The sequence below is a fragment of the Eublepharis macularius genome, chromosome 8 (genome assembly GCF_028583425.1).
Source record: "Eublepharis macularius isolate TG4126 chromosome 8, MPM_Emac_v1.0, whole genome shotgun sequence".
In the NCBI taxonomy this organism is placed as follows: Eukaryota; Metazoa; Chordata; class Lepidosauria; order Squamata; family Eublepharidae; genus Eublepharis; species Eublepharis macularius.
In genome coordinates, this window is record NC_072797.1 from 730,568 (window position 1) to 758,455 (window position 27,888).

The 27,888-nt window shown below is 57.0% G+C and overlaps 1 protein-coding gene across 1 annotated transcript in view; it reads left to right on the top strand.

The window, feature by feature from the left end:
* Positions 1 to 21,875, top strand: part of LOC129334474 (B-cell differentiation antigen CD72-like) — a 33,151-nt gene extending 11,276 nt beyond the window's left edge. Inside the window, exons 2-4 of the mRNA XM_054986610.1 lie at positions 18,643 to 18,738; positions 18,931 to 19,236; positions 21,694 to 21,875. Coding sequence (XP_054842585.1) covers positions 18,643 to 18,738; positions 18,931 to 19,236; positions 21,694 to 21,875 — 584 coding nt within the window. The remainder of the gene's footprint in view (positions 1 to 18,642; positions 18,739 to 18,930; positions 19,237 to 21,693) is intronic.
* The last annotated feature ends 6,013 nt before the right edge of the window (positions 21,876 to 27,888 follow it).

Sequence of the window (27,888 nt, forward strand, 5' to 3'; positions counted from 1 at the left end):
CCTGTGCAGTCTGACAAAGTAGTTGGAAGTGTTGTCCAGTATTTTGGTGTCCTGGAATAAGATACTGTGCCCTGTTTGAGTTAGGCTATGTTCAGCCACTGCTGATTTTTCAGGTTGTCCAAGTCTGCAATGTCTTTCATGTTCTTTTATTCTTGTCTGGATGCTACACTTTGTGGTGCCGATGTACACTTGTCCACAGCTGCAGGGTATACGGTATACTCCTGCAGAGGTGAGGGGGTCTCTACTGTCTTTTGCTGATCGTAGCATCTGTTGTATTTTTCGGGTGGGTCTGAATACTGCTTGAAGGTTATGCTTTTTCATAAGCTTTCCCATCTGATCAGTAATTCCTTTGATACGTCAGGAACTACAATGCCAAGACCATGGCAATACAGCCCGGAAAACCCGCAACAACCAACCCCCTGATAGCTCACTGCAGCAATGCACGCCTGTGGCAAAAAGCAGGCAGGGTGAGAACCCAAGAGGGATGCTGGTCAGTGGGTAAGGCTCGCCTTTTGCCCAGCAGCAGGAAGATATCAGCAAGAGGGCACATTAGAACTGCCCCCCCACACACACACACTTAGGTTGCCAGGTGCCTGGAGGAAAATATGTCCTGTCCCTTTAACAGGGGCTGTTACTTAGCAGGTTTTCCTCCATGCTATGGAAAGCTTCGCCTGCCCATTTCCACGCATTAGGCCTCTGTTAAAGGGGCAGGGAATTTTTCTCATCCTGTATCAGATGCCAGCAGTGGCCTGGGCAAGTGTGCCACCTGGAGACCTTTCCCCATCCCCCTTTAGAGAGGCACCTGTGCAGGTGTAAGACTGCCTCTTCAGCCTCTTCCCCATGTAACCCACGTGCTGAAGACAGCAGAGGTTAGCCATCAGCAGGGGGACGGACCTGAGCTGTGGCTGCTGCACCCCAGGCCAGCAGGCGCAGAGCTGAAGAGCACACAGCCGGTGTATTGACCGGCCCCAGAGACACCGACAGTGAGTCAGACCAGGGGGGTGGGCAGCCCCCGCATCCCAGCAAGGCTCCTCCCTGGGCCTCTTCAAACACAATGCCGAGTCCCAGGCAGTGGCCAGGAGTGGTACGGATCAGGCAGCTGGATGCCCTGCACCCCAGAGAGTAGTTGGGCTTCTCTTGTGTCCCCTCCCCACACCTTTTTCATGAAGTTTTTGTTTTCCTTCCAGCAGCCAGGAACTCGCTTCTTCTTACTACTGTGTACTGATGCGCCAAGATACCCTGAGACCAGCATCCTGTTATACATATGCGAGATACATTTGTGAGAAGGCAGCCACCCCCTTTCCTGGCCTATAGAGCCAGACGCATGAGACGCCTGTGTAAATCCTAAGGCCACACATAAAAGTCTGCTTTTAAACGACGAGAGGGCTTCTCTTAGCACTGCTGTCCACTTGGGTTACATAGCAGGGTCTCAGGGTGTGATTGGTGGGAACCTGAAGCAGCCACTATGCTGCAGTCAAGCGGGTGTAAGAACACACAAAGAACCTTGTGGCCTGAGCTCAGCAGTCCAGAGGCCACGCAGTTGCCCTGGAGGGTGAGGAAACGGGACATGGAGGTTGTGGTCCTTCCTTGATGTGGTCCCCTGACCCTGAGGGTGTCAGCATTTTACTGCCTCTGAATGTGGAAGTGGCTTGCCATGTGCCTGTCCACGGTGGGTGAACCCCTCGCCCACAGAACCAACCCTTCAACCTCAAGAAAGGAGAAGCAAGAGAAAAAGGCTTAGAAAATGGCCTCCATGACGACACTCTAAGAATTTCTCATGTCTCTATAATATGTACCACAGAGCTCAGGGGTAATTCCTAGAGCGTCACACAGAAGTATGATCACACCCTCCCCAAACTCCGCCCTCCCCAGGCACCACCCTCACCATCTCCGAGCGTTTGCCAAGGCAGAGCTCTCTAGCAGCCATAGATGGGCCTCTCTTATTTTATCCAGCTTCTTTTAGCCCAGAAGATGGGCCCCTGCCTTGACTCTACTGACCTGGCTATGGTTATCTCAAGACTAGACTGCCATAATGGACCGTACATAGATCTGCCATTAAAGACATCTTGGAAACTCCAGGCACTGGAGAACGCCTCAGCCCAGTTACTGTCGGACACCAGGTGGGGCACCCATATGACACCCGTTCTGCAGACCCTCCATTGGTTATCAATCAGTTAACAAGTTCAATTCAACATTCTGGTTCCCACCTACAAAGCTCTGAATGGCCTTTGACCTACATACCTGTGTGACTGCCCCTCTCCACTGAGACAGCTTCTCTCACCTGAGCAAGGCCTTCTAAAGGTGCCACCTTGCAAATGGGCAAGATTGGCAGCTGCTTCAACGTGTGTCTCAGTGGCGGCTGCCAACCTATGGAACAGTCTGCCTGAGAAGGTCAGGAAATTCCCCAGTCTTCTGGCCCAGGGCTGGATCTATGGTTGCCGGCACCCAGAGCAACTGAAGACTGGCCACTCGTGCGCGTGCGCGCTCCTGACACTGCATGATGACATCACTTTCATGAGGTCATCACACAGGGTGCCGCATGCGGCCCTGCGGCAAGCCTGCTCTCCTGGTGTGCCGCAGAGCTGGCGGCGGCAGTGCGAGTGGCTGGGAGGACGCCCACGCCATTTGCCTGCCCCGCAGGATAGGGGGCGGCCGGCTTGCCGCACGCCCCCTGTCCTGCGGAGCAGGCAAATGGCACGGGCTGCCTCCCAGCCACTCGCACTGACTTTTGCCTGCCCTGAAGGACAGGGGGCGCGTGGCAAGCACACCCTCTGTCCTGCTTCCCATACACTCCTGGGGCTGACAGCTGTGCCCAGTGCCCCCTCTTTGGTGGCGCTGGGGGCAGACTACCCCCCCCCGGGAGGCAGATCACTGGCGGGCTGGATAGTAGAGGTGGAGGTGTCCCTCAGGTACCCTTGCCCCAAGACATGTAGCATTTTAAAGGTAAGAATTTGAACATGAGGAATTTGAAGACTTTGAACGGAGCCTAGAAGCAAACGTGCAGCCAGTGCAGACCTTTCAGCCCCTGGCAGTAGCCTGGCCATTGCCTCTTGGACAAGCTGAAGTTTTCAGACCATTTTCAAAGGCAGCCCCATGTAGGGGGAATTGCAGCAATCTAACTTGGATGTGTTCAGAACATGGATCCCTGTGGCTGAGTCACGCTTTTGGAGGAATGGCCGTAGCTGGCCAACTAGCTGGAGCTGATCAAAGGTACTGTGTGCTGTGGAGGAGACTGGAGCCTCCAACCGCAGGCCAGGATCCAGTAGCACCCCCAAGCTATGAACCAGCTCCTTCAGAGGGAGTGCACCCCCCTCCCATTACTGTCTGCAGGCCCCTACTCAGGACTTGCACAGACCCAGCTGGCTTAGCTGTTAAGAAGAAACAGAGCTGGGTGCCATCTGCATATTGGGGCACCTCTCCCCAAATCTCCAGGCGGTTTCATGTTGATGTTAAATATCATCCTTAACTCGGATGATGTTCGCAGCTCCTTTCTCTTTACTGTGCTATTTTTGTTCAGTTTCTCTGGGCAGCCAAAATGATTAAGGCCTTGAATCACCTTTCTTGAGGGAAGCGGGAGCTACTCTCCCTTTGGCTGTTTAATCCCTCTATGTGCCCCTTCGCTCAGCTGATACAGGCAGGGGTGGCACAAGGGTTTGCGGTGTTTGTGGCCAGCCGGCCGGGCGCCCTCCCTGCGTGCACGATGACGTTACATGTGACATCATCACAGAGCACGCCACCGCCGGCCCGATTGCTGTGGCGGGCGGCCTCCGAGCTCTCCTGCTCGGTTGCCTGTGCTGCTGCAGATGCCTGCCCGCGGTGGCTACGCACAGCTGTGGGCTTGTGCTGGTGGCGGCGGTGGCACGGGGCGGGAGGGATAGGAGGCTGCTGCTTAGTGGCGCGTGCTCCTGCCCCCGCGCCTCCTCCGGTGCTCCCTCTGGCACCCTGCACCTGAGGCCACCACCTACCTGGCCTCAATGGGCACACTGGCCCTGGGCAGGGCCGGCGCGCCCATGGAGGCCAGATAGGTGGTGGCCTCTGGCGTGCAGCTTTGGAGGGGCGCCGGAGGGGGTGTCAGGGGTGGAGGCGCGCGCAGCAAAGCTGGCATGACTGGGATGCAGCTACTGTTGCAGCCAGCCAGCCAGCTCCATGCTGCTGCTGCCGCCACCACACACCCCAGCCAGCCACAGCCTCCAGGCGCCACCCCAGCAGCGGCTCGCGGCTCGTGCGCCCAGCTGGGCTGCGTGGCGGTGGCGGCACGGAGCTGGCTGGCTGGCTGCAGCAGCAGCAGCAGCAGCTGCAGCCAGCCACACCAGCTCCGCTGCGTGCTCCTCCACCCCAGCCGGTCGCAGAAGCCGTGAGCTGTTGCTGGGGTGGCGCACGGAGCAGCCTCCCCGCGCCGCCCCAGCAGTGGCTCGCAGCTTCTGCGCTCGGCTGGGGCATGTGGCAGCGGCACGGGGCTGGATGGCTGGCTTGGGTGTGCAGCTCTGCTGCACGCTCCTCTGCCCCAGCCGGGCGCAGAAGCCGTGAGCTGTTGCTGGGGCGGTGCACGGAGCAGCCTCCCCGCGCCGCCCCAGCAGCAGCTTGTAGCTCCTCTGCTTGGGGCTCCGCGAGCTGCCCAGCCCCCCTGCGGCACATGATGACATCTGTGATGATGTCATCATGCAGTCTGTGGTTTGCGCGTGCACGCAGAGTGCGCGCGTGCCGCCTCGGGGGCCAGAACCTCTGGCACCGGCCCTGGCCCTGGGTACGAGGTTTTGGACTGGGCTGTCACCAGGGATCACTCCCAGTTGTATCTGTTAATGGACGGCCGGCCTGGCCCTGCCCCAGCTGCCCCAGTTAGAGCTTTGGAGGCCATGTCTGGATGGGTGAAGCAGAGTAGACTGCAGCTGAATCCCACGAAGACGGAGGTCCTGTACTTGGGCCGCGGGCCGCGGGGGTCAGGGATCCAGCTCCCGGCTTTCGATGGGGCGCGGCTTGTGCCCGTTCCTGCCGTCAGGACAGTCTGGAAGTGACGTTGGAAACCTCCTTATCAACAGACGCCCAGGTCTCAGCCGTGGCTCGATTTGCTTTTTTTCACCTTCAGCAGGTCAGGCAGCTCAGCTGGCCCCCCACCTTTCAGCCCATGACCTAAGGACAGTGATCCAGGCAACGGTCACCTCCAGGCCGGGCTACTGTAACTCGCTCTATGCAGGACTTCCCTTGGGTCTGATCCGGAAACTACAACAGGTCCAGAATGTGGCTGCACACGTCCTTACAGGTGTTTTGTATAAGAAAGGAACTTACGCCTGAGAAAATATACATTTTGAGGGTCTCCTGAAGAATTCTATTCACAGAGTGCAAGGTGCCTTTAACCCCTGGAGCCCTAGGGGGAAAAATCGATGGGCTCTTAGTCCCTGCAGGGCCCCGAGGCTTCAGCCTGTTTAGCCTTGTGAATAATAATAATACGACCCTGCCCCACCCCCAGGGTGCCAGATGGGCCACCGTCTGTGTCTGCAGCAGCAAAAGGAAGCAGGAGTCCAGCGCGACCTTGGAGGCTGTAGCAGAGTTAGAGCCTGTAAGGTATGTAAAGCCGAGGCCACAGCTTTATACCTGGAAAGCAAAGCTCCACCTTGATGCAGTACAACTGCCTGCCCAGTTCCCTGCTCCCAGTCCCCCCCAGTGGGTGTTGATCTCACAGGCTGCCCTCCGCTCAGACTGAACCGCACCGAAAACCTGTGGGGCTGGGTTACCAGGGCTCCTCCCAGGCCAGAGGAGGCGGCGTTTGCAGCGAACGGTGATGAAGGCACGCTCAGAACCCCTCTTCTGCCCTCGGAGGGCTTTGGCCGATAGATCCCAAGCCCGCTGACGTTTCTGAGGTCTGAGTCACACAGCCTGGGACAGTGTCAGTCTATGGAAGACAGGACACGTTGAGGCTGACTCTAACCCCTTGCAGCAAGAAATCCAGGCTCCTGAGTAAATGGGTTTTATTTAGAAAGTCAGGCTTCGCCATACATAAGTCCATAGGATACACAGAAGCAATTAAAGGCGTCTGGCTGTACACAGGTTCCTTGCTAGGAATGACGCATTGAGTACAGGATGCATTATATCTATCCCTCTACATGTCCCCCCCCCACCCTTATAGCCCATCCAGCAGAACATAATCAGTAGCGGGACGGAAGGAGCCGCCCCCAGGCCGCTGCGGTGAGCCATCCGAGATGAGGGCTCCTCCGTACTGGAATCTGGAAAGCAACCAGGGAGCAGGTGCACGAGGCTATTGCAGCATATATCAAAGCTGGGTAACAATCTGGAGGGACTGTGGGCAAGGGACCTGACAGACATCACCTTCTCCTTTTTACAAGGAAGTCCCTTCCCAATTTGCACATGGTAAATATATTTAGGAGCCCGCTGACATGGGTTTGCTGAGAAAGAGAAGGCAGATGTCAGGAAACGCCTGAAGATGTGCATGCCGGATGAAGGGCAAGAGAAGAATAGTACAGAGTCCAGTAGCACCTTTAAGACTAACCAACTTTATTGTAGCATAAGCTTTTGATACCCACAGCTCTCTTCATCAGATGCAACTACAGAATAACATTTATTTTTTATTTTTTCAATTTATATACCGCCCATCCCCAGGGGTTCTGGGCGGTGGCTAACTCCTCTGGATCTATGATCAAGAGAAGAATGGCAGTCACGTGGCATTGTGTGTGGGGAAGGCAGCTGGCTAGTGCCCTGGGGCTGGAGGGCCACACTGGGCCACACTGGCAAAGACAAAGGATGCAGCAGAGGGCGAGCCGGGAGGGGTGGAAGGGAGGGTCAGGGTAGCAGAGCACCCAGCGCTCTTTCTCTGGAAGGAGACAGTTGGCTAGACAACAGTATTTGAGATTAGGCTGGTGGCAACTCAGGGGACGCCCTCCTCAGCCCTGGCACCAAAACTCTGGAATTCTGCCAGCGGTTGAAGCCTTTTTTTGTTTCGCTTGGCCTTCCCTCAGTGATTCCCCCCTCCCTCCCCAATTTTTCACTGTTGTTTTTATCTTTTCTATTTATTCTAAGTTCTGGGTTTAGAGTGTGCTGGTTTTAATCATTTTTATTATGCATATTTGAAATTTGTTAGCCAGCTTGGTGGCCCTTATGAGGGCCATATACATTTTGTAAAATAAATAAAATGTTTCTGAGAAGTGGCTTCAGCTGCCTCCTGGGTTTTGGGGCTGGAGAGACCTGTGAAATCTGAGGCTTGAGAGGGACCCCAGATCACCCCATAGTCCACCACAGAACATCCTAGAACTGAGGCCTCCCCAGAGGCAGAGCAGCCTGGGGCCCAGCTGCCCTCCAAGGGGGCCAAGAAGAGGCAGGGAAGGGCTCAGTGGATGGGGGGGGCTGGATAACACCCCCCACCAGCACATACACCCCCATTTCCTGGGCCACAGCCAGAGGAGCTCTTACTTGGGACTGGCAGATCTCTTTGGCTGTTCTGGCTCTCTGGAGGAAGCCCGTGACCCTGCTATGTGCCCACCTTGAAATCTCCACTTCATTTATTAGAATAACTACTGCCTTCCTCTCTTCTCAAGCAGGGTGGGAAGGGAAAGCGCCTGCCTTTCTCCCAAGCTCCCCCCTTAGAAACAGTGTGTGTGTGGGGTGTGTGTGTGTGTGTTCCCCTTTCTGCTGCTGCACCTGCACACAATGCCTTCACCTGGAGCAGCAGAAATTGAGAGATCTCTCCCCTCCTCGTGGTTTTTGCACAGGAAGAAAGCTGGGAGTGAGGTGGGAGCTCTCCCTTCCCCCATTTGCCCTCTTTTTTAAAAAAATAGAGGCCATTCCCCAGAGCTGACCCGTGTCTGTGCAGAGAAGGGCTGGCTCCCCGGAGAACTGGTAAAAGAAGTAAGGCGTCGAGTGCAGTAGCACCTTGAAGACTAACCAACTTTATTGTAGCATAAGCTTTCGAGAACCACAGCTCTCTTCATCAGTTGGTTAGTCTTAAAGGTACTACTGTAGTCGTTTCTATTTTGCAACTACAGACTAACACGGCCAACCCTTCTGGATCTAAGGTGTACTATTCTGGAAGCAGCTGAGAGGAGATGCTGGCTTCCAGGTAGTTTTAACGCACTGCGTCTTTCAACCCAGATTTTAAAGGAATCCTTACTTACAGTTAAATCAAAAAGAGTCCAGTAGCACCTTTAAGACTAACCAATTTTATTATAGCATAAGCTTTCGAGAATCAAGTTCTTTTCATCAGATCAGATGATTCTCCTATAATAAAATTGGTTAGTCTTAAAGGTGCTACTGGACTCTTTTTGATTTTGCTACTACAGACTAACACGGCTAACTCCTCTGGATCTATTACTTACAGTTGGAGCCAGTAAACAAGACATGGTTCAATCAGAAGCAAGATACGTCTTTATTGGTCCAGATTCATTTGCAGACAAGCAGTAAATTCATGATAGCAGTTGCATCCTTGCTTGAGGGGGTAAGATGCCGAACAAAGGAAGAGGACCATCAGCTTTTAACACCTTCACAGGAAGCCTACAATAAACTTCTATGTTGGAGGGGGAACTACAATTCCCATGAGTACCAATTGTTAAAGGGACAGCACATAGCTCTGACTACACAGATAGCAGAAGCTTACTAAGCTGCGGTTGCAGTACATGTACAGTGACCCTCTGTTTAGGGCTGGGGACTACTGGGGAGAGACAAGAACTGAAAAGATGTGGCGTAGGGGGAGGAGTTGGCGAGCCAAGTGGGGCCCAGTGCAGAGTTCCACTCGGACCCACCAGAGCTGTAGGAAGGCAGGCAGGCAAGAAGAGCCCGGCTGCTTCCCACGTGCTGAAAGAGAGTCTGGGAAAGGGGCTTTGGCCTGAACAAAGGGGCCCTTGGTCTGCACCCGTGAAGAGCGGCTACCGGGCAGAGCAGAGGAGCCTCGAGGGGCCGGCTCAGCCCGACGGCAGCCACAGGCATGCTTGCTGGGAAGAGGGGGGTGGTTGGGGGGGGTCCTCCGTGCTGCAGCCCCTCTCCCGACTGCTCCCTTTGGGGCGCTGCTCCTCGACGATCGCTGGATCTCGCTACGCAAAATAATAACAGCAACATTCTACTAATATACCGCCCCACAACAAAACACCCTGTGAGGTGGGTGCTGCTGAGAGAGCTCCAGAGAGCCCTGACTAGCCCAAGGGGCACCCGGGATGTACTAAAATGAATGACAGGATTGCCCATTGAAAATAGTGGGAGAGGCTTGAATGCCCATTGGAAATAATGGGAACCTGGAATGCCCATTGACTTGCATGGGCTCCATTGAAACACATTAGAGGAAAAAAAGAGGTGCAAAGAAAACGTGGAATGGATTTTGAAGGAGAGTCTCTGGGCCCACATAGACTGTTCTGGGACTGGAATGACAGGCCCCTGAGTGCAAAGACGGCCCCTGGGTGTGACAAGGGCCCTAAGTGGAATGACGGCCCCTGGGTGTGACAAGGGCCCTAAGTGGAATGACGGCCCCTGGGTGTGACAAGGGCCCTAAGTGGAATGACGGCCCCTGGGTGTGCCAGAAGGGCCCTGGGACTGGAATGACGGCCCCTAGGTGTGCCAGAAGGGCTCGGGGACTGGAATGACGGCCCCTGGGTGTGCCAGAAGGGCCCTGGGACTGGAATGACGGCCCCTAGGTGTGACAGAAGGGCTCTGGGACTAGAATGACAGGCCCCTAACTGGAATGACAGCCCCTAAGTGTGCCTGAAGGGCTCTGGGACTGTAATGACAGTCCCCTACCTGGAATGACAGCCCCTGGTGTGCCAGACTATGTTTTGGATCCTTACTAATGCTATGTCTTTAAACATGAATATGTTATCCTTATGGTATTGTCAGGGAACCATTTATAGAAAAAGAACAGCAGGAACATAATAGCATAACTCATTAACATATGCCACACCCCTTGATTGGGCCAAAATGGCCGGTTTTCAGCTGCTGCCAGATGGGGACGCGTTCCCCCACCTGGCAGTGGCCTGATCAGGGCCGTTTTGCCCACAATCCAGGCCCAAACAGGTCCAAAATGGGCATTAGGGGCACATTTTGGCCTGAATCAGGCCCCAAATGGCCCAGATTGGATTGGTGCTGGGAGAGGAGGGGTCCCCCACCAGGCACCAACCCAATCCTGGCATTTTTGGTACTGACCCCAGCCAAAAAAAGCCCCAAAGGGCCGGAAATGGACATTTGGGCTTTGTTTGAGCCCGGATCACAGCCAAAACAGCCTGGACCTGATCAGTGCTGGCCTGGAGAGGGTTTCCCCACCTGACCCTGACCAGATCCCGGCAGTTTTGGCCCCAGTCCTGGCAGAAAATAGCACAATTGGCCGAAAGAGCCTTTTGGACTAGGATTGGTGCTGAAAAGGACAGAATCTGGTCGGAGCCAAGCTGGGGAACCCTCCCCTGCCCAACACTGACCCAGTCCAGGCCCCCTTGGCCCGAATCTGGGGCCAAAATGAGCCTAAAACATCCCAAAATGGCCATTTTGGGTCAATTTTGGCCAGGACTGGGACCGAAACGGCCAGGACCACATCTGTCCCGGGCGTAGGAAACTTCCTCCACCTGGCAATGACCGATGGAGGCTGTTTCGGCCCCATTCTAGGCTCTGGCCCCAATCCGGGCTGAAACGGCCCCAAATGGCCATTTTGGGCCCGTTTTGGCCCGGATCGGGGCCGAAACGACTGGGACCAGGTTGGTGCTGGGAAGAGGAGGCTTCCCTCACCTGGCACTGACCCAATCTAGGCCATTTTTGCCCCAATCCGGGCAAAAACGGGCCCCAAATGGCCATTTTTGACCCATTCGGCCCGGATCAGGGCTGAAATGGCCAGGACTGGGTTGGTGCTGGGCAGGGGAAACTTCCCCCACCCGGCTCCAACCCAATCCCAGCCATTTCGGCACCAATCAGGGCTGGAACGGACCCAATCCAGGCCAAAACTGCCACAAATGGTTGACAATGGCCATTTTGGGCCCGTTTTAGCCCGTTTCAGGACTGAAACTGCCCAGACCAGGTCAGTGCCGAGCGGGTGATGCTTCCTCGACCTGGCACCGACCCGATCAAGGCTGGTTTGAACCTGATTGTTGCCGTTATGGCCTCAATCCAGGCCTAAATGGCCCAAACCTTTTAAATTCAGGTGAGCAAGGTCACCTTACTTGGGGGAACTACTGGAATGGCATTCCGGTGCACTCCCCTTTAAAATGAGCCCTGAGTATTGTATTGAAATGTACTTACTTGATACTGATTGTATTAACCTCATACTCTGTAATCCGCCTGGCGTCTCAATGAGACTGGAATGACAGGAAAGAGACCGTTATTCCACTCAGGGGCCTGTCATTCCAGTCCCAGGGCCCTGTCATTCCAGTCCCTGAGCCCTTTTGTCACGCCCAGGGGCCGTCATTCCCGTCAGGTGCCTGTCATTCCAGTCTGCGACCCCTTCTGTCACACCCAAGGGCTGTCATTCCAGTCAGGGGCCTGTCATTTGAGTCCCAGGGCCCTTCTGTCTCACCCAGGGGCTGTCATTCCAGTCAGGGGCCATCATTCCAGTCCCAGACCCTTCTGTCACACCCAGGGACCATCATTCCAGTCAGGGGCCTGTCATTCCAGTCCCCGAGCCCTTCTGTCACACCCAGGGGCCTTCATTCCAGTCAGGGGCCTGTCATTCCAGTCCCTGAGCCCTTTTGTCACGCCCAGGGGCCGTCATTCCCGTCAGGTGCCTGTCATTCCAGTCTGCGACCCCTTCTGTCTCACCCAGGGGCTGTCATTCCAGTTAGGGGCCTGTCATGTGAGTCCCAGGGCCCTTCTGTCTCACCCAGGGGCTGTCATTCCAGTCAGGGGCCATCATTCCAGTCCCAGACCCTTCTGTCACACCCAGGGACCATCATTCCAGTCAGGGGCCTGTCATTCCAGTCCCCGAGCCCTTCTGTCACACCCAGGGGCCTTCATTCCAGTCAGGGGCCTGTCATTCCAGTCCCAGACCCTTCTGTCACACCCAGGGACCATCATTCCAGTCAGGGGCCTGTCATTCCAGTCCCCGAGCCCTTCTGTCACACCCAGGGGCCATCATTCCAGTCAGGGGCCTGTCATTCGAGTCCCTGAGCCCTTTTGTCACGTCCAGGGGCCGTCATTCCCGTCAGGTGCCTGTCATTCCAGTCTGCGACCCCTTCTGTCTCACCCAGGGGCTGTCATTCCAGTTAGGGGCCTGTCATTTGAGTCCCAGGGCCCTTCAGTCTCACCCAGGGGCTGTCATTCCAGTTAGGGGCCTGTCATTCCAGTCCCAGAGCCCTTCTGGCACACCCAGGGGCTGTCATTCCAGTTAGGGGCCTGTCATTCCAGTCCCCAAGCCCTTCTGTCATACCCAGGGGCCTTCATTCCAGTCAGGGGCCTGTCATTTCAGTCCCTGAGCCCTTTTGTCACGCCCAGGGGCTGTCATTCCAGTTAGGGGCCTGTCATTTGAGTCCCAGGGCCCTTCAGTCTCACCCAGGGGCTGTCATTCCAGTTAGGGGCCTGTCATTCCAGTCCCAGAGCCCTTCTGGCACACCCAGGGGCTGTCATTCCAGTCAGGGGCCATCATTCCAGTCCCAGACCCTTCTGTCACACCCAGGGACCATCATTCCAGTCAGGGGCCTGTCATTCCAGTCCCAGACCCTTCTGTCACACCCAGGGGCCATCATTCCAGTCAGGGGCCTGTCATTCCAGTCCCAGAGCCTTCTGTCACACCCAGGGGCCATCATTCCAGTCCCAGACCCCTTCTGTTGCACCCAGGGACCATCATTCCTGTCAGGGGCCTGTCGTTCCAGTCCCAGGGCCCTTCTGTCACACTCAGGGGCCTGTCATTCCACTTAGGGCCCTTGTCACACCCAGGGGCCATCATTCCAGTCAGGGACCTGTCATTCCAGTCCCAGACCCCTTCTGGCACACCCAGGGGCTGTCATTCCAGTCTGGGGCCTGTCAATCCAGTCCCAGGGCCCTTCTGGCACACCCAGGGGCCGTCATTCCAGTCAGGGGCCTGTCAATCCAGTCCCAGGGCCCTTCTGGCACACCCAGGGGCCGTCATTCCAGTCAGGGGCCTGTCATTCCAGTCCCAGGGCCCTTCTGGCACACCCAGGGGCCGTCATTCCAGTCAGGGGCCTGTCATTCCAGTCCCAGAGCCCTTCTGGCACACCCAGGGGCCGTCATTCCAGTCTGGGGCCTGTCAATCCAGTCCCAGGGCCCTTCTGGCACACCCAGGGGCCGTCATTCCAGTCAGGGGCCTGTCATTCCAGTCCCAGAGCCCTTCTGGCACACCCAGGGGCCGTCATTCCAGTCAGGGGCCTGTCATTCCAGTCCCAGAGCCCTTCTGGCACACCCAGGGGCCGTCATTCCAGTCAGGGGCCTGTCATTCCAGTCCCAGAGCCCTTCTGGCACACCCAGGGGCCGTCATTCCAGTCTGGGGCCTGTCAATCCAGTCCCAGGGCCCTTCTGGCACACCCAGGGGCCGTCATTCCAGTCTGGGGCCTGTCAATCCAGTCCCAGGGCCCTTCTGGCACACCCAGGGGCCGTCATTCCAGTCAGGGGCCTGTCATTCCAGTCCCAGAGCCCTTCTGGCACACCCAGGGGCCGTCATTCCAGTTAGGGGCCTGTCATTCCAGTCCCCAAGCCCTTCTGTCATACCCAGGGGCCTTCATTCCAGTCAGGGGCCTGTCATTTCAGTCCCTGAGCCCTTTTGTCACGCCCAGGGGCTGTCATTCCAGTTAGGGGCCTGTCATTTGAGTCCCAGGGCCCTTCAGTCTCACCCAGGGGCTGTCATTCCAGTTAGGGGCCTGTCATTCCAGTCCCAGAGCCCTTCTGGCACACCCAGGGGCTGTCATTCCAGTCAGGGGCCATCATTCCAGTCCCAGACCCTTCTGTCACACCCAGGGACCATCATTCCAGTCAGGGGCCTGTCATTCCAGTCCCAGACCCTTCTGTCACACCCAGGGGCCATCATTCCAGTCAGGGGCCTGTCATTCCAGTCCCAGAGCCCTTCTGTCACACCCAGGGGCCATCATTCCAGTCCCAGACCCCTTCTGTTGCACCCAGGGACCATCATTCCTGTCAGGGGCCTGTCGTTCCAGTCCCAGGGCCCTTCTGTCACACTCAGGGGCCTGTCATTCCACTTAGGGCCCTTGTCACACCCAGGGGCCATCATTCCAGTCAGGGACCTGTCATTCCAGTCCCAGACCCCTTCTGTCACACCCAGGGGCCGTCATTCCAGTCAGGGACCTGTCATTCCAGTCCCGGAGCCCTTCAGTCACACCCAGGGCCCGTCATTCCAGCATGGGGCCTGTCATTCCAGTCCCCGAGCCCTTCTGGCACACCCAGGGCCTGTCATTCCAGTCAGGGGCCTGTCATTCCAGTCCCAGAGCCCTTCTGGCACACCCAGGGGCCGTCATTCTAGTCAGGGGCCTGTCATTCCAGTCCCAGAGCCCTTCTGGCACACCCAGGGCCCGTCATTCCAGTCTGGGGCCTGTCATTCCAGTCCCAGAGCCCTTCTGGCACACCCAGGGGCCGTCATTCCAGTCTGGGGCCTGTCAATCCAGTCCCAGGGCCCTTCTGGCACACCCAGGGGCCGTCATTCCAGTCAGGGGCCTGTCATTCCAGTCCCAGAGCCCTTCTGGCACACCCAGGGGCCGTCATTCCAGTCAGGGGCCTGTCATTCCAGTCCCAGAGCCCTTCTGGCACACCCAGGGGCCGTCATTCCAGTCTGGGGCCTGTCAATCCAGTCCCAGGGCCCTTCTGGCACACCCAGGGGCCGTCATTCCAGTCAGGGGCCTGTCAATCCAGTCCCAGGGCCCTTCTGGCACACCCAGGGGCCGTCATTCCAGTCAGGGGCCTGTCATTCCAGTCCCAGAGCCCTTCTGGCACACCCAGGGGCCGTCATTCCAGTCAGGGGCCTGTCATTCCAGTCCCAGAGCCCTTCTGGCACACCCAGGGGCCGTCATTCCAGTCTGGGGCCTGTCAATCCAGTCCCAGAGCCCTTCTGGCACACCCAGGGGCCGTCATTCCAGTCAGGGGCCTGTCATTCCAGTCCCAGAGCCCTTCTGGCACACCCAGGGGCCTTCATTCCAGTCTGGGGCCTGTCAATCCAGTCCCAGGGCCCTTCTGGCACACCCAGGGGCCGTCATTCCAGTCTGGGGCCTGTCAATCCAGTCCCAGGGCCCTTCTGGCACACCCAGGGGCCGTCATTCCAGTCAGGGGCCTGTCATTCCAGTCCCAGAGCCCTTCTGGCACACCCAGGGGCCGTCATTCCAGTCAGGGGCCTGTCATTCCAGTCCCAGGGCCCTTCTGGCACACCCAGGGGCCGTCATTCCAGTCTGGGGCCTGTCAATCCAGTCCCAGGGCCCTTCTGGCACACCCAGGGGCCGTCATTCCAGTCAGGGGCCTGTCAATCCAGTCCCAGGGCCCTTCTGGCACACCCAGGGGCCGTCATTCCAGTCTGGGGCCTGTCAATCCAGTCCCAGGGCCCTTCTGGCACACCCAGGGGCCGTCATTCCAGTCAGGGGCCTGTCAATCCAGTCCCAGGGCCCTTCTGGCACACCCAGGGGCCGTCATTCCAGTCAGGGGCCTGTCAATCCAGTCCCAGAGCCCTTCTGGCACACCCAGGGGCCGTCATTCCAGTCTGGGGCCTGTCAATCCAGTCCCAGGGCCCTTCTGGCACACCCAGGGGCCGTCATTCCAGTCAGGGGCCTGTCATTCCAGTCCCAGAGCCCTTCTGGCACACCCAGGGGCCGTCATTCCAGTCAGGGGCCTGTCATTCCAGTCCCAGAGCCCTTCTGGCACACACAGGGGCCGTCATTCCAGTCTGGGGCCTGTCAATCCAGTCCCAGGGCCCTTCTGGCACACCCAGGGGCCGTCATTCCAGTCTGGGGCCTGTCAATCCAGTCCCAGGGCCCTTCTGGCACACCCAGGGGCCGTCATTCCAGTCAGGGGCCTGTCATTCCAGTCCCAGAGCCCTTCTGGCACACCCAGGGGCCGTCATTCCAGTCAGGGGCCTGTCATTCCAGTCCCAGAGCCCTTCTGGCACACCCAGGGGCCGTCATTCCAGTCTGGGGCCTGTCAATCCAGTCCCAGGGCCCTTCTGGCACACCCAGGGGCCGTCATTCCAGTCAGGGGCCTGTCAATCCAGTCCCAGGGCCCTTCTGGCACACCCAGGGGCCGTCATTCCAGTCTGGGGCCTGTCAATCCAGTCCCAGGGCCCTTCTGGCACACCCAGGGGCCGTCATTCCAGTCAGGGGCCTGTCAATCCAGTCCCAGGGCCCTTCTGGCACACCCAGGGGCCGTCATTCCAGTCTGGGGCCTGTCATTCCAGTCCCAGAGCCCTTCTGGCACACCCAGGGGCCGTCATTCCACTTAGGGCCCTTGTCACACCCAGGGGCCGTCATTGCACTCAGGGGCCTGTCAATCCAGTCCCAGGGCCCTTCTGGCACACCCAGGGGCCGTCATTCCAGTCAGGGGCCTGTCAATCCAGTCCCAGGGCCCTTCTGGCACACCCAGGGGCCGTCATTCCAGTCTGGGGCCTGTCAATCCAGTCCCAGGGCCCTTCTGGCACACCCAGGGGCCGTCATTCCAGTCAGGGGCCTGTCATTCCAGTCCCAGAGCCCTTCTGGCACACCCAGGGGCCGTCATTCCAGTCTGGGGCCTGTCAATCCAGTCCCAGGGCCCTTCTGGCACACCCAGGGGCCGTCATTCCAGTCAGGGGCCTGTCAATCCAGTCCCAGGGCCCTTCTGGCACACCCAGGGGCCGTCATTCCAGTCTGGGGCCTGTCAATCCAGTCCCAGGGCCCTTCTGGCACACCCAGGGGCCGTCATTCCAGTCAGGGGCCTGTCAATCCAGTCCCAGGGCCCTTCTGGCACACCCAGGGGCCGTCATTCCAGTCAGGGGCCTATCAATCCAGTCCCAGAGCCCTTCTGGCACACCCAGGGGCCGTCATTCCAGTCTGGGGCCTGTCAATCCAGTCCCAGGGCCCTTCTGGCACACCCAGGGGCCGTCATTCCAGTCTGGGGCCTGTCATTCCAGTCCCAGGGCCCTTCTGTCACACTCAGGGGCCGTCATTCCAGTCAGGGGCCTGTCATTCCAGTCCCAGAGCCCTTCTGGCACACCCAGGGGCCGTCATTCCAGTCTGGGGCCTGTCAATCCAGTCCCAGGGCCCTTCTGGCACACCCAGGGGCCGTCATTCCAGTCAGGGGCCTGTCATTCCAGTCCCAGAGCCCTTCTGGCACACCCAGGGGCCGTCATTCCAGTCTGGGGCCTGTCATTCCAGTCCCAGGGCCCTTCTGTCACACTCAGGGGCCGTCATTCCAGTCAGGGGCCTGTCATTCCAGTCCCAGAGCCCTTCTGGCACACCCAGGGGCCGTCATTCCAGTCTGGGGCCTGTCAATCCAGTCCCAGGGCCCTTCTGGCACACCCAGGGGCCGTCATTCCAGTCTGGGGCCTGTCATTCCAGTCCCAGGGCCCTTCTGTCACACTCAGGGGCCTGTCATTCCAGTCCCAGGGCCCTTGTCACACCCAGGGGCCGTCATTCCACTTAGGGCCCTTGTCACACCCAGGGGCCGTCATTCCACTTAGGGCCCTTGTCACACCCAGGGGCCGTCATTCCACTTAGGGCCCTTGTCACACCCAGGGGCCGTCATTCCACTTAGGGCCCTTGTCACACCCAGGGGCCGTCTTTGCACTCAGGGGCCTGTCAATCCAGTCCCAGAACAGTCTATGTGGGCCCAGAGACTCTCCTTCAAAATCCATTCCACGTTTTCTTGGCACCTCTTTTTTTCCTCTAATGTGTTTCAATGGAGCCCATGCAAGTCAATGGGCATTCCAGGTTCCCATTATTTCCAATGGGCATTCAAGCCTCTCCCGCTATTTTCAATGGGCAACCCTGTCATTCGTTTTAGTACATCCCGGGCATCCCGCTGGCTTCAAGCAGAGGAGGAGTGGGGAATCAAACCCGGCTCTCCAGATTAGAGTCCCGCCCTCTTAACCAAAGAGGCACCAAGATGAGTTTAATACTTCTGTGGCTAAAACTTGTCGGGCTGAGCTGCCCTCGAGGGCGCTGGGCGCCCTCCGTGCCCTGCAGGCGGCGCCAGCGGCTGGCAAGGCTTCCCGGGGCGGACGTTCACCGCGCCTCTTGGCACTCGAGGGGGGAACGCCGAACCTCCCCAACGTTAAGGGGTGGGACCACCGCCCGCCACCTACGCCATCCGCCGCCCGCGCCGCTCCCCTTATGCCCCGAGGCTCGGCGTCTCCCGGGCACCAGCTGCGCGGAAACGAGGGGCGGGCAGGTGGCACAGTCTCCAGGGCCCGGCCGGGGCGAGGCTTTCGCTCCGGGAAGTCAACTGCTGCTTCCTGCCGCAGCCCGAGGGCGGCCGTCGGACCGGCTAGGCGCAGCGCAGGCATGGCCGAGGCGGTGACCTACGCGGACCTGCGCTTCGCCAAGGGCGCCCCGCACAAGAGCCGCCCGCCCGCCGACGGGCCCGCCGCCCCCCCGGCAGACGGCAGCGAGGGCGAGGGCGAGGGCGAGGGCGAGCTCACCTACGAGAACTGCCCGCCGGCCCGGCCCAGCCACCAGCAGCCGGGCGAGGCTGGGCAGGGGGCCCCGGCGGGGGCGGCCCTCCGCAGGACCCCCGACGAGCCGCCGCTTTCTCTTGCAGGGCCCGGCCGGCGGCGAAGGGGGCGCGTCCCGCTGCTGGCCCTGCTGGGCTCCTGCCTCTTCCTCTTGGCCACCTGCCTGGCGCTCGGCGTCCGATGTAAGTCCCCTCCCCGCCCAGGCCCTCCTTCACCAGGCCTGGCCCAGCCCTATGGCCGGCCCCCCTCCTGGGGGTCCCAGGTGGGTCGCCCTGTGCTGCTTCTCGGGAGCCGAGAGCCCGCAGGCGATGCAGCCACCCTGCAGACCACCCCCCGCCCAGCCCGGTTCCCACCCCGCCTTTACTTCTCTGCAGACAGGCAGGTCTCCGGGGAGCTGCAGCGGGCATCCCAGAGGCACGCAGCGGAGAGCGGCGCCCTGGGGCAGAGAATCGGCAGCCGGGAGGAGGAGCTGGAGCGGTCCTTGGGGCAGCTCGACCAGGCCCGGGCCGAGCTCAGCGCCACCCGGCTGGCCCTCTGGGAGAGCTGGCGGGCGGGCAACGGCACTCAGCGGCGGCTGGAGGAAGAACTGACTCTCCTGCAGCGGGGCAAGGAGGAGGCCACCCGGCAGCTGGAGGAGGCCAGGAGGGTTCTGAAGCAGGTTGCATCGTGCCAGAAGAATCGTAAGTCCAGGCCTGAGCCCCCCCACCCCCCTCCGCCTCCAGACAGACATCAGCAGAGCTTGGCAAAGCCCACATTCCTGTCTGTTCCTAAAGGAAGAGCTACTCCTGGTCACATTCCGCCTTGGGGACCTTGTTCGGTTGGAAAGGCGACATGTACATGTTTAAAATAAAAATTTTAAAATAAAATTCCCTCCTTACTCCCTGGCAAGGAGACTCTGGTTCGCCCAGCATTATAGTTAGTGGAGCCTTCTCTTTCTGAGATGCGCGTACCCGGCATTCCAACCCGGTCACCAGGACCGCCTGTCACCTCTTCCTTCCCATCTCAAAAGAGTCCAGTAGCCCCTTTAAGACTAACCAACTTTACTGTAGCATAAGCTTTCGAGAATCACAGTTCTCTTCGTCAGATGCGTCAGATGCAGATCCACACATCTGACGAAGAGAACTGTGGTTCTCGAAAGCTTATGCTACAGTAAAGTTGGTTAGTCTTAAAGGGGCTACTGGAATTTTTACTATTTTGCTACTACAGACTAACATGGCGAACTCCTCTGCATCTTTTCCCATCTCAAGACTTCCTTACCTCAATGAGAGCTTTCCCAGGTCATGGGGGCTCCCTCTGCCACACCTCCTGCAGACCCAAAGGCTTGCCTCCGAGCACACCTGGCTTCTCTCCCCCTTTCCAAGCCCAGGAAAATCTAGCCCTGGGCATGTTCTTTCTTCCTCCCCCCACCCCCACCTCTGCCACAGCCATCCCAGCTTGCGTTCAAGGCCTGATTCTGGCTGCGTTTTGCTCTGCTGAGTACCCTGCGATTCAGCTGCCTGGCTGGGCTCAGTCCTGCCCTTCAGGGCCAATTCCCCCTGCGTCCCGCCTCTCTCTGTGGCACCCGTGTGCTCAACCAATAGGCCAAGGCATCCGTCAAAGCCTCTCGTGATACCACTGGCCCCTTGGGTGCGTGCAGCATTAGCCCAGATGGCTGGGGTGGAAATCTCAGCCCCCTCCCAGGAACCACTGAATTGCTGAACAGGTGGGTGAAGGCCCCCACCAAGAGAAAACGTCTCACAATGGGTGGGACGCCCAGGGGGGCTGGGGGCTTTGGGCAGACCCTGGGAGGCTAGCGCGTGTGCTCACTCTGTCCCTGTTGCCCCAAGTCCCCCCCTCTTCTCCATCCATCTTTTATTCCTGTTCTTTCTTTTTGTTCTTTAATTCTATATTCCTCTATTGCTAGTGGCCTTTGTCACCATTTACTTACTATTCATTCTTTCACAATATTTTCTTCCCTCTTTCAACAGTACTGGTTCTTAAAGCAGTTCATAATAATAATGATAACAATTGTTTAAAATATCAACAAAAGATAATCACAAATTATTTTCTGAATTGTACAACACAGCCAAATAGTAAACAGCATCAAAGCTGAAAGAAGGAGCAACACAGGCCACAAGCCCTCCTAAAAGAAGGGAGGGGTGTGCCAGCCCAGCCTCAAGGGGAGGGAACCCTACTGTTTAGGGGCCACCACCCCAAAGGCCCTCCACCTTGCTGATGACCATCTCCACCCCCACAGAGGAAGGCCCCCCCATGCAAATCTTAATGTCAGGGTGGGGGTGATGTCAGAGGAGGCAGCCCCTAAGTATTCAGGACCCCCTACTGCTTAGGGCATTCACGTATCTTGAGTGAAGCCCTGGAACAGCCTGGCAGCCTGTGGACGTGCCACGTGTGTGGGGGAATGTACTGCCATGAACCAAGGGGCCGCTGCATCCGTGACCCATTGAAGTTTCCTAGCTGTCTTCAAGGGCAGCCTAAAAAGATGTTGCTTACTTTCTGGGAAGAGACCAAAGCATGCTGTGCAGGGGCTGGATCCTGGCCTTCCCTCGCTGGGGGCAGCTGACGTATTTCAAGAGGCAAAAGGCACTCCCTGGAGCAGCTGCTCCTTGGAGTTCCACGGACCCTTTCATTGGTTTTACTTATTTAAATACTTGTAACCCACTTTTCTTCCATGCCAAAATGAACCCAAGAGGGGTAAGAAATGTACACACTAATACAACAATAAAATATAAAATCCAGCCAACATGAAACTTTCTAACTGTGACTGAACTCCCAAGAAATATCCTTTGTGGCTTCCACAAATGCAGCCCTCTGCCATTCCAGCTCGCTTCAAGAGCTCAGTTTTGCAGCCTCTCCTGAGCAAGCAGGTTGGGACCCTTCCTTACTTGCGTGGGGAAAACGCCCCATCACACGGGGGCCACTGTTGAGAGGGACCCAGCATGAGCAGTAGCCAAGAGCACCAGGCTGGGGAAACAGCCAGCAAGCCAGGGGGAAGCCAGAACGGAGCCGCCACAGGCCATGCGGATTTAAAAGTCAAAAAACGGCACTGTGAACCTGGAATCGCATTGCATGTGGCAACAGCGGCAGCTCTAGAGAGGTGTTTGAAAGGGACTTCTCTCTCTCTGTCTCCCCTTCCTCAGACTGCTGTCCCACTGGATGGAAGCTCTTCAGTGAGAAATGCCTGTGGGTTTCAACAGCATGGAAAACTTGGGAAGGCAGCAAGCGAGAATGTGAAAGCCAATCATCTCAGCTGCTGATGCTGAAGCCCCGGGATGCTGGCAACAGACATGACGCTGCAGCAATAATGGTGCGATGCAACTAGACAGAATAATGTGTATGGATTGGGGGGGGGGGGTCCACAGTCTGGCCTTACTGGTCAGTGGGGGGGGGGATCTGCTAATTCCCCAGTGCAGAAAGAGGGGGAAGACCAACCTTTTGAATCCTGTACAACTCAAGAGCTGCTGAGAAGCAGCCATGCAGCCGGAAGGGACCTAGTGGGTCACTCTTGTTCCATTTGTGTCTCAAGGCAGGCCTTTCTGCGCCGAGCGCTAGAGTTGGAAGGGGCCTTAGAGGCCATCTAATCTAACCCTTCTCGATCCAACCTTCCAACAGCGGACTGTCCATCTGCTGCTCAGAAACCCACCATGGGGGAGAGCACGTCCCCACCCCCACCCCAAGGAACTGGTCCCATTGTGGAAACCCTCTTGCCCTTGGGAAGCATCTCCTGCTGCTCATCCGAAATCCACCCCCTCCCCCTTTGCCTTGAGCTGATCAGAGCCGGAAACAAGGCTTTGCCCCCTCCTCTGGGATGGCCTTTCGGGAAGCAGAAGGGCCCAGTCCTCCCCCATCCTGCCCCCGCCCCCCCCCAGTCTGCCCTTCTCCAGGCCAAGCCCTTCTCCGGTCCCTTGGACACGGTATTCCAAATAAGGTCTGACTAGTGGGTAGGAGAGACAGGGAGCATATGGCTTCTCATGAATTAGTTGCTCTGTTCGTATCAGGGAAGGCCACAATTGCATTTGCCTTTTTTGCAGCTGCATCATGCTGTTGACTTGTGTCCAGTGTGTGATCCTCTGCAATCTCAAGCTCCTTCTCACGGGTACTGCTGCCAAGTCTGGTGTCCCCTCAAGAGCGTCGGATTCTTTCTCCCTAAATGCAGAACGTTGCATTTGTCTCTTTTGCTGTGTTCAGGCCAGGGTTCCAACCTATGAAGGGCAATTTGCATTTCTGAAAGCTAGCTAGTGATCCCTGGGGGAGCGCCCTAACCCACCTGCCTCGGAGAGCGATGGAGGGAGAAGGGCACTTCCCCACCCTTAGCCAGTGTCCTAAGTGGATGTCTCTGGCCAGGAAAGGAGAGCCCCAAAGGGGCAAGGGCACGTCTGCACTGGACCCCTGCTCCCCAGCGTGCCCCCTTTCTACTCTCAGGGAGATTTCCCAGGGGAGAGCAGCACTACCTCCTGTGCCCCCCCCCCCAACCACAGCATGAAAAAAGAAGTGCTGGGCATTGAGGGCGCCAAGGGAAAGGGCTCCCAAGACACACCTGGAGGCTGAGAAGGGATCAGCGGTGGGGGGAGCAGCTGCTGGAGAGGCAGGCTGGCCTGGCCCCAAGGAGCAGCCCGCGCAGACCCCAAGCCAGCAGCCAAGACAAGGGCTGCCTCCAGACGGCCTGCCTTCTGGCAGCTGAAAAGGTGGGCAAGCCCTGCAGGACCCCCCTGCACTGTCTGCCTCTCTTATCAGAAGCACTGAGGCCAGAGGACTCCCTGTAATGGGTGGAAGGGAGGGCAGTGCCCCCTCCCCTCGCAGGTGGCAGGGACTCCCCAAGCATTGCTGCAGGCGCTCAGTGCTGAGAGCATCCCAGGGCAGCAGCCGTCACCCAGCTCTGCATTTTCTTTTTGGTCCTAGACTGTCCTGCAATCAGATAGGGTCTGGATTGGACTCCGCAAAACATGGAATTCATGGGAATGGCATTGGGTCGATGGCTCGCGCTATGAAGGGTAAGCATAGAAGGGCCATTTTCTCCCCACCACTGAGATTCCTTCTTGGTTGATGAAACAGCCCAATTCCTCCCCTCCTCGAGGGGCAGAATGGAAACCGCAGTGTTGACCCACCCTTTGTGAGGACATTATTATTAAACAGGCAGCCCGGACTCAAGACCCGAGTGTACCCGTACGCCGGTGCCTGCTCCGCGGAAAAGGAACAAGGGAGAGAGAGACGCCCCGTGAGACGGTGCAGAGAGCGTGCTGATAGCCCTGGAGCCCAGGCAGCAGCATCCACCCAGGGCTGAGCGGTGTGCTGCCAGTGCCCCCACAAGTAGCACATGGGGACAGAGTCCGTGAGTGCGGGCCAACGTGGTCCCAGCCCCATGAAGACTGGCAGCTGCCCCCACTTCTGCTCCTGGAAGGAGGACCGGGACGCATCTTTTTGGGTGGGCTGTAGAGAAACACTCCAGGGAATCCTGCTGATGGAGCTCAGGAAGGGAGCCGTGTTGGCGTGTCTGCAGCCGAAGAGCAGGATTTGAGTCCCGTGGCCCCTTGGAGACCGACCAGATTTTCAGAGTGGAAGCGTTTGAGAGTCTTGTAACACACACACACCCCTTTGGCTGGGCGATAAAGGCTCAGGGATCTCCACTCCTCCTTGTATCTGAAGAAGGGAGCTCGGACTCTCGAAAGCTCACACCCTGAAAATCTTGTGGGTCTCTGAGGCGCCTCCGGACTCCAGTCCTGCTGTTCTGCAAGTGTGGGTCCAGGTCAAGTTCTCTGTTGCCCAGGGCCCACACGCGGCCCCTTCAGTCGCCACGCTCCTACATTCCTGTATCTCGCTCAACCGAGGCAATCCGGAAACAACTGTCAAAACCTCTCCCAGAGAGGGGTTTGGGTCTCGGGCCGGGGAGGGGCTTGGGAGGGGCAATCTTTTGCCAGGGAAGGGGAGTGTGGAACGCAGGGCAACAGGAACACACTCCTGCACCCACCCCAAAGGGGTTCCTGCCAACTACCCCCCTGAGAGCTCACTGCAGAAATGCACCCCTGTGGCAGAGAGGAGGCAGGGCAGGGACCTAAGCGGGAAGCTGGTCACAGGGCAAAGCCCGTCCTTTGCCCAGCACCAGGGAAATACCAGGAAGAGGCCAGTCTAGAACTGTTTTTCTCATGGGGTTTTTGCTTTCTTTTCAGCACTCAGAAACCTGAAGGTGATGGCGAATGTGTAAAAATTAGCCAAAGAACTATAATGCGAGAGCGCTGTTCCACAAGTCTGAGATACGTTTGTGAGAAGGCAGCCACACTCTCTTCCTGGCCAATAGACTGAAACGCATGAGATACCCAGGTAAGTCCAAAAGCCACAAGCAAAACTCCACGTTTGAAGGACCAGGGAGCTTCTCTTAGCATTGCAGCCCCCTTGGGCTACATAGCCCCGTCCCAGGGTGTGATTGGGGGGGCACCTGAGGCAGCCACTCTGCTGAAGCCAAGCAGGGCGCAGAACACACAAAGAGCCCTGCTGGACTGGATCTGCATTCCAGATGCCAAGCAGTTGCCCTGGAGGGCCAACACGCGGGGCATGGAGGCTAAGGCCCTTCCTTCATGTGGCCTCCGAGCACCGAGCTGCATAATTTGCTGCCTCTCTAAGCGGACCGGGTTTGCTGTTTGCTTGTCCACAGTGGTTAGACCCCCCCTCTCCATCTTCAAGAAAGAAAGGAGGAGCGGGAGAGAAAGGCTCAGAAATGGCCTCCGTAATGACACTCTAAGAATTTCTCATGTCTCTGTAGTATGTACCATGGAGCTGAGGGGAAATCCCTAGAGCGTGACACAGAAGTGACATCACATCCTCCCCAAACTCCGCCCTCCCCAGGCACCACCCTCAAAATCTTTGCCGAGGCAGTGCTAACTAGGTAGACATTGACGGACATCTCGTTTTATCCTTCTAACCCTGAAGATGGCCCCTGGCCTGGGCTCTACTGACCCGACCACGTGGATCCATAGAGGCTGGACTGCTATAAAGGACTCTACATGAATCTTCTGGTAAAACAAGTTGGAAACTCCAGTTGTCGTAGAATGTTTCAGCCTGCTTACTATTGCACACCAGCTGGGACACCAAATGACATCCGTTTTGCGGACCCTGCATTGGTTACCGCTCAGTTATAAAATTCATTTCACCTCCAACGCTCTGCATGGCCTTGGGCCCACGTCCCTGCATGACTGCCCCTCCCTCTCTGCTCCACTGCAACCACTTCTCTCGTCTGAGCGAGGCCTGTAAAGGTGCCATCCTGCAAATGGGCAAGATCCGCAGCCGCATCAACATGTACATGTCTCAGTGGGGCTCCCACTGTATGGAACGGGCTGCCCGAGGATGTCCGGAAATTCCCCGCTCTTTGGGCCTTCTGCACACCTGAATTATTCATGACTTCATTTTAACCAAGGGATCAGAACAGGAGTATGATGGAATAGTCCAGAAGGTTGCCTTTACGAGGGAATAGGGTGGCAGTGTGTCACAGTGTTTATTTCTCGTATCACCTTGCTTGCGCTGCGTTGTCTTCTGCCTTGGCAATCTACTTTCTGCATTATGGTATGTCATGCCTTAGGCAAGTTTTTCTTGCATTGTTTTTCCCTTTATTTTTTAAAAAATATTTCTATGCTGCCTCGTCAGAGCCCATTGGAGACTGCTTACAATTAAGTCACAGCACAAAACACAAGCTGTTGGACACAGCAGCATAATGCATAACAATGCATAAAACAGAAGCAGATAATTGAAAAGCTAAGATAAAACTCTTCATTAAAAGTCTGGGTTAAAAGATGAGTTTGGGGCTGGCACCTAAAAGAAAGTAAAAAACACCAGGCACGCCTCCAGGGGTGGGGTCTTGCAGAGGTGAGTTGCCACAATAGAAAAGGCCCCGTCTGTAGTCGTCACCCGCCACAGGGGGTGGCACAGGAGGGGCACAGAGAGCAGGGCTTGGGAGGCAGATCCTCACTGGCGGGCTGGATAGTAGGGGTGGAGGTGATCTCTCAGGTTCCTTCTCCCTGATAAAGGTAAGAATTTGGACGTGAAGACTTTGAATTGAGCCCAGGAACAAACAGGCAGCCAGTACAGACCTTTCAGCACTGGGGTGAAAAGATCCCTGTAACCAGCCCCTGGCAGTAGCCTGGCCGTTGCCTCTTGGACAAGCTGAAGTTTTCAGACCATTTTCAAAGGCAGCCCCATGTAGGGGGAATTGCAGCAATCTAACTTGGATGTGTTCAGAACATGGATCCCTGTGGCTGAGTCACGCTTTGGGAGGAATGGCTGGCCAACTAGCCGGAGCTGATCAAAGGTACTGTGTGCTGTGGAGGAGACTGGAGCCCTCAGTCATAGGCCAGGATCCAGTAACACCCTTGAGCTATGAACCTGCTCTTTCAGAGGGAGTACAACCCCCCTCCCAATACTGACTGCAGACACCTACTTGGGAAAGTGTGATGCGGTGGCAAAAGAGGCCAATTCAATCTTGGGTTGTATCAAAGGGGCCATAGCGTCGAAACCGCAGGAGGTCACATAGCCCCTCTCTATACTGCCTTAGTCAGGCCACACCTGGAGTATTGTGTGCAGTTCTGGAGGCCTCACTTCAAAAAAGGATGTGGACAAAATCGAGAGGGTGCAGAGGAGAGCGACGAGGATGATCAGGGGTCTGGAGACTGAGCCCTAGGAGGAAAAGCCGAGGGCCTTGGGAACGTTTAGTTTGGAGAAGAGGAGGTTGAGGGGGGACATGATTGCTCTCTTATATATTTGAAAGGCTGTCATCTGGAGGAGGGCAAGGAGCTGTTCCAGTTGGCAGCAGAGGGTAGGACGCGAAGCAATGGGCTTAAATTACATGCAGAAAGGTACCGGCTGGATATTAGGAAGAACTTTTTCCACGGTCAGACGCCTCTGCTCACCTCTTGCCTTAAGAACCCCAGGAGGGGTCACCATGAGTGGATTGCAGTTCGACAGCACTTGATGTGGCCTGCCTAACAAGGTCAGGAGGACTTCCACACTTCTATCATTCAGGACATTTTTATAAAGGGACTGGGGTGGTAATAAAACCAAAATGTTCAGTACAACAGAATTGTTGGAGAGGGCTTGTACTGTAACCCCATCTTAGAAAGCCTCAGTATCTGTGTAGTCAGAACTATGTGCTGTCCCTTTAACAATTGGTACTCATGGGAATCGTAGTCCCCCCTCCAATACAGAAGTTTTATTGTAGGCTTCCTGTGAAGGTGTTAAAAGTTTATGGTCCTCTTCCCCCCTTTGTTCGGACCCTTTCCCTCAAGGATGCAACAGTCATAATGAATTTACCGCTAGTCTACGAATAAATCTGGACCAATAAAGATGTATCTTGC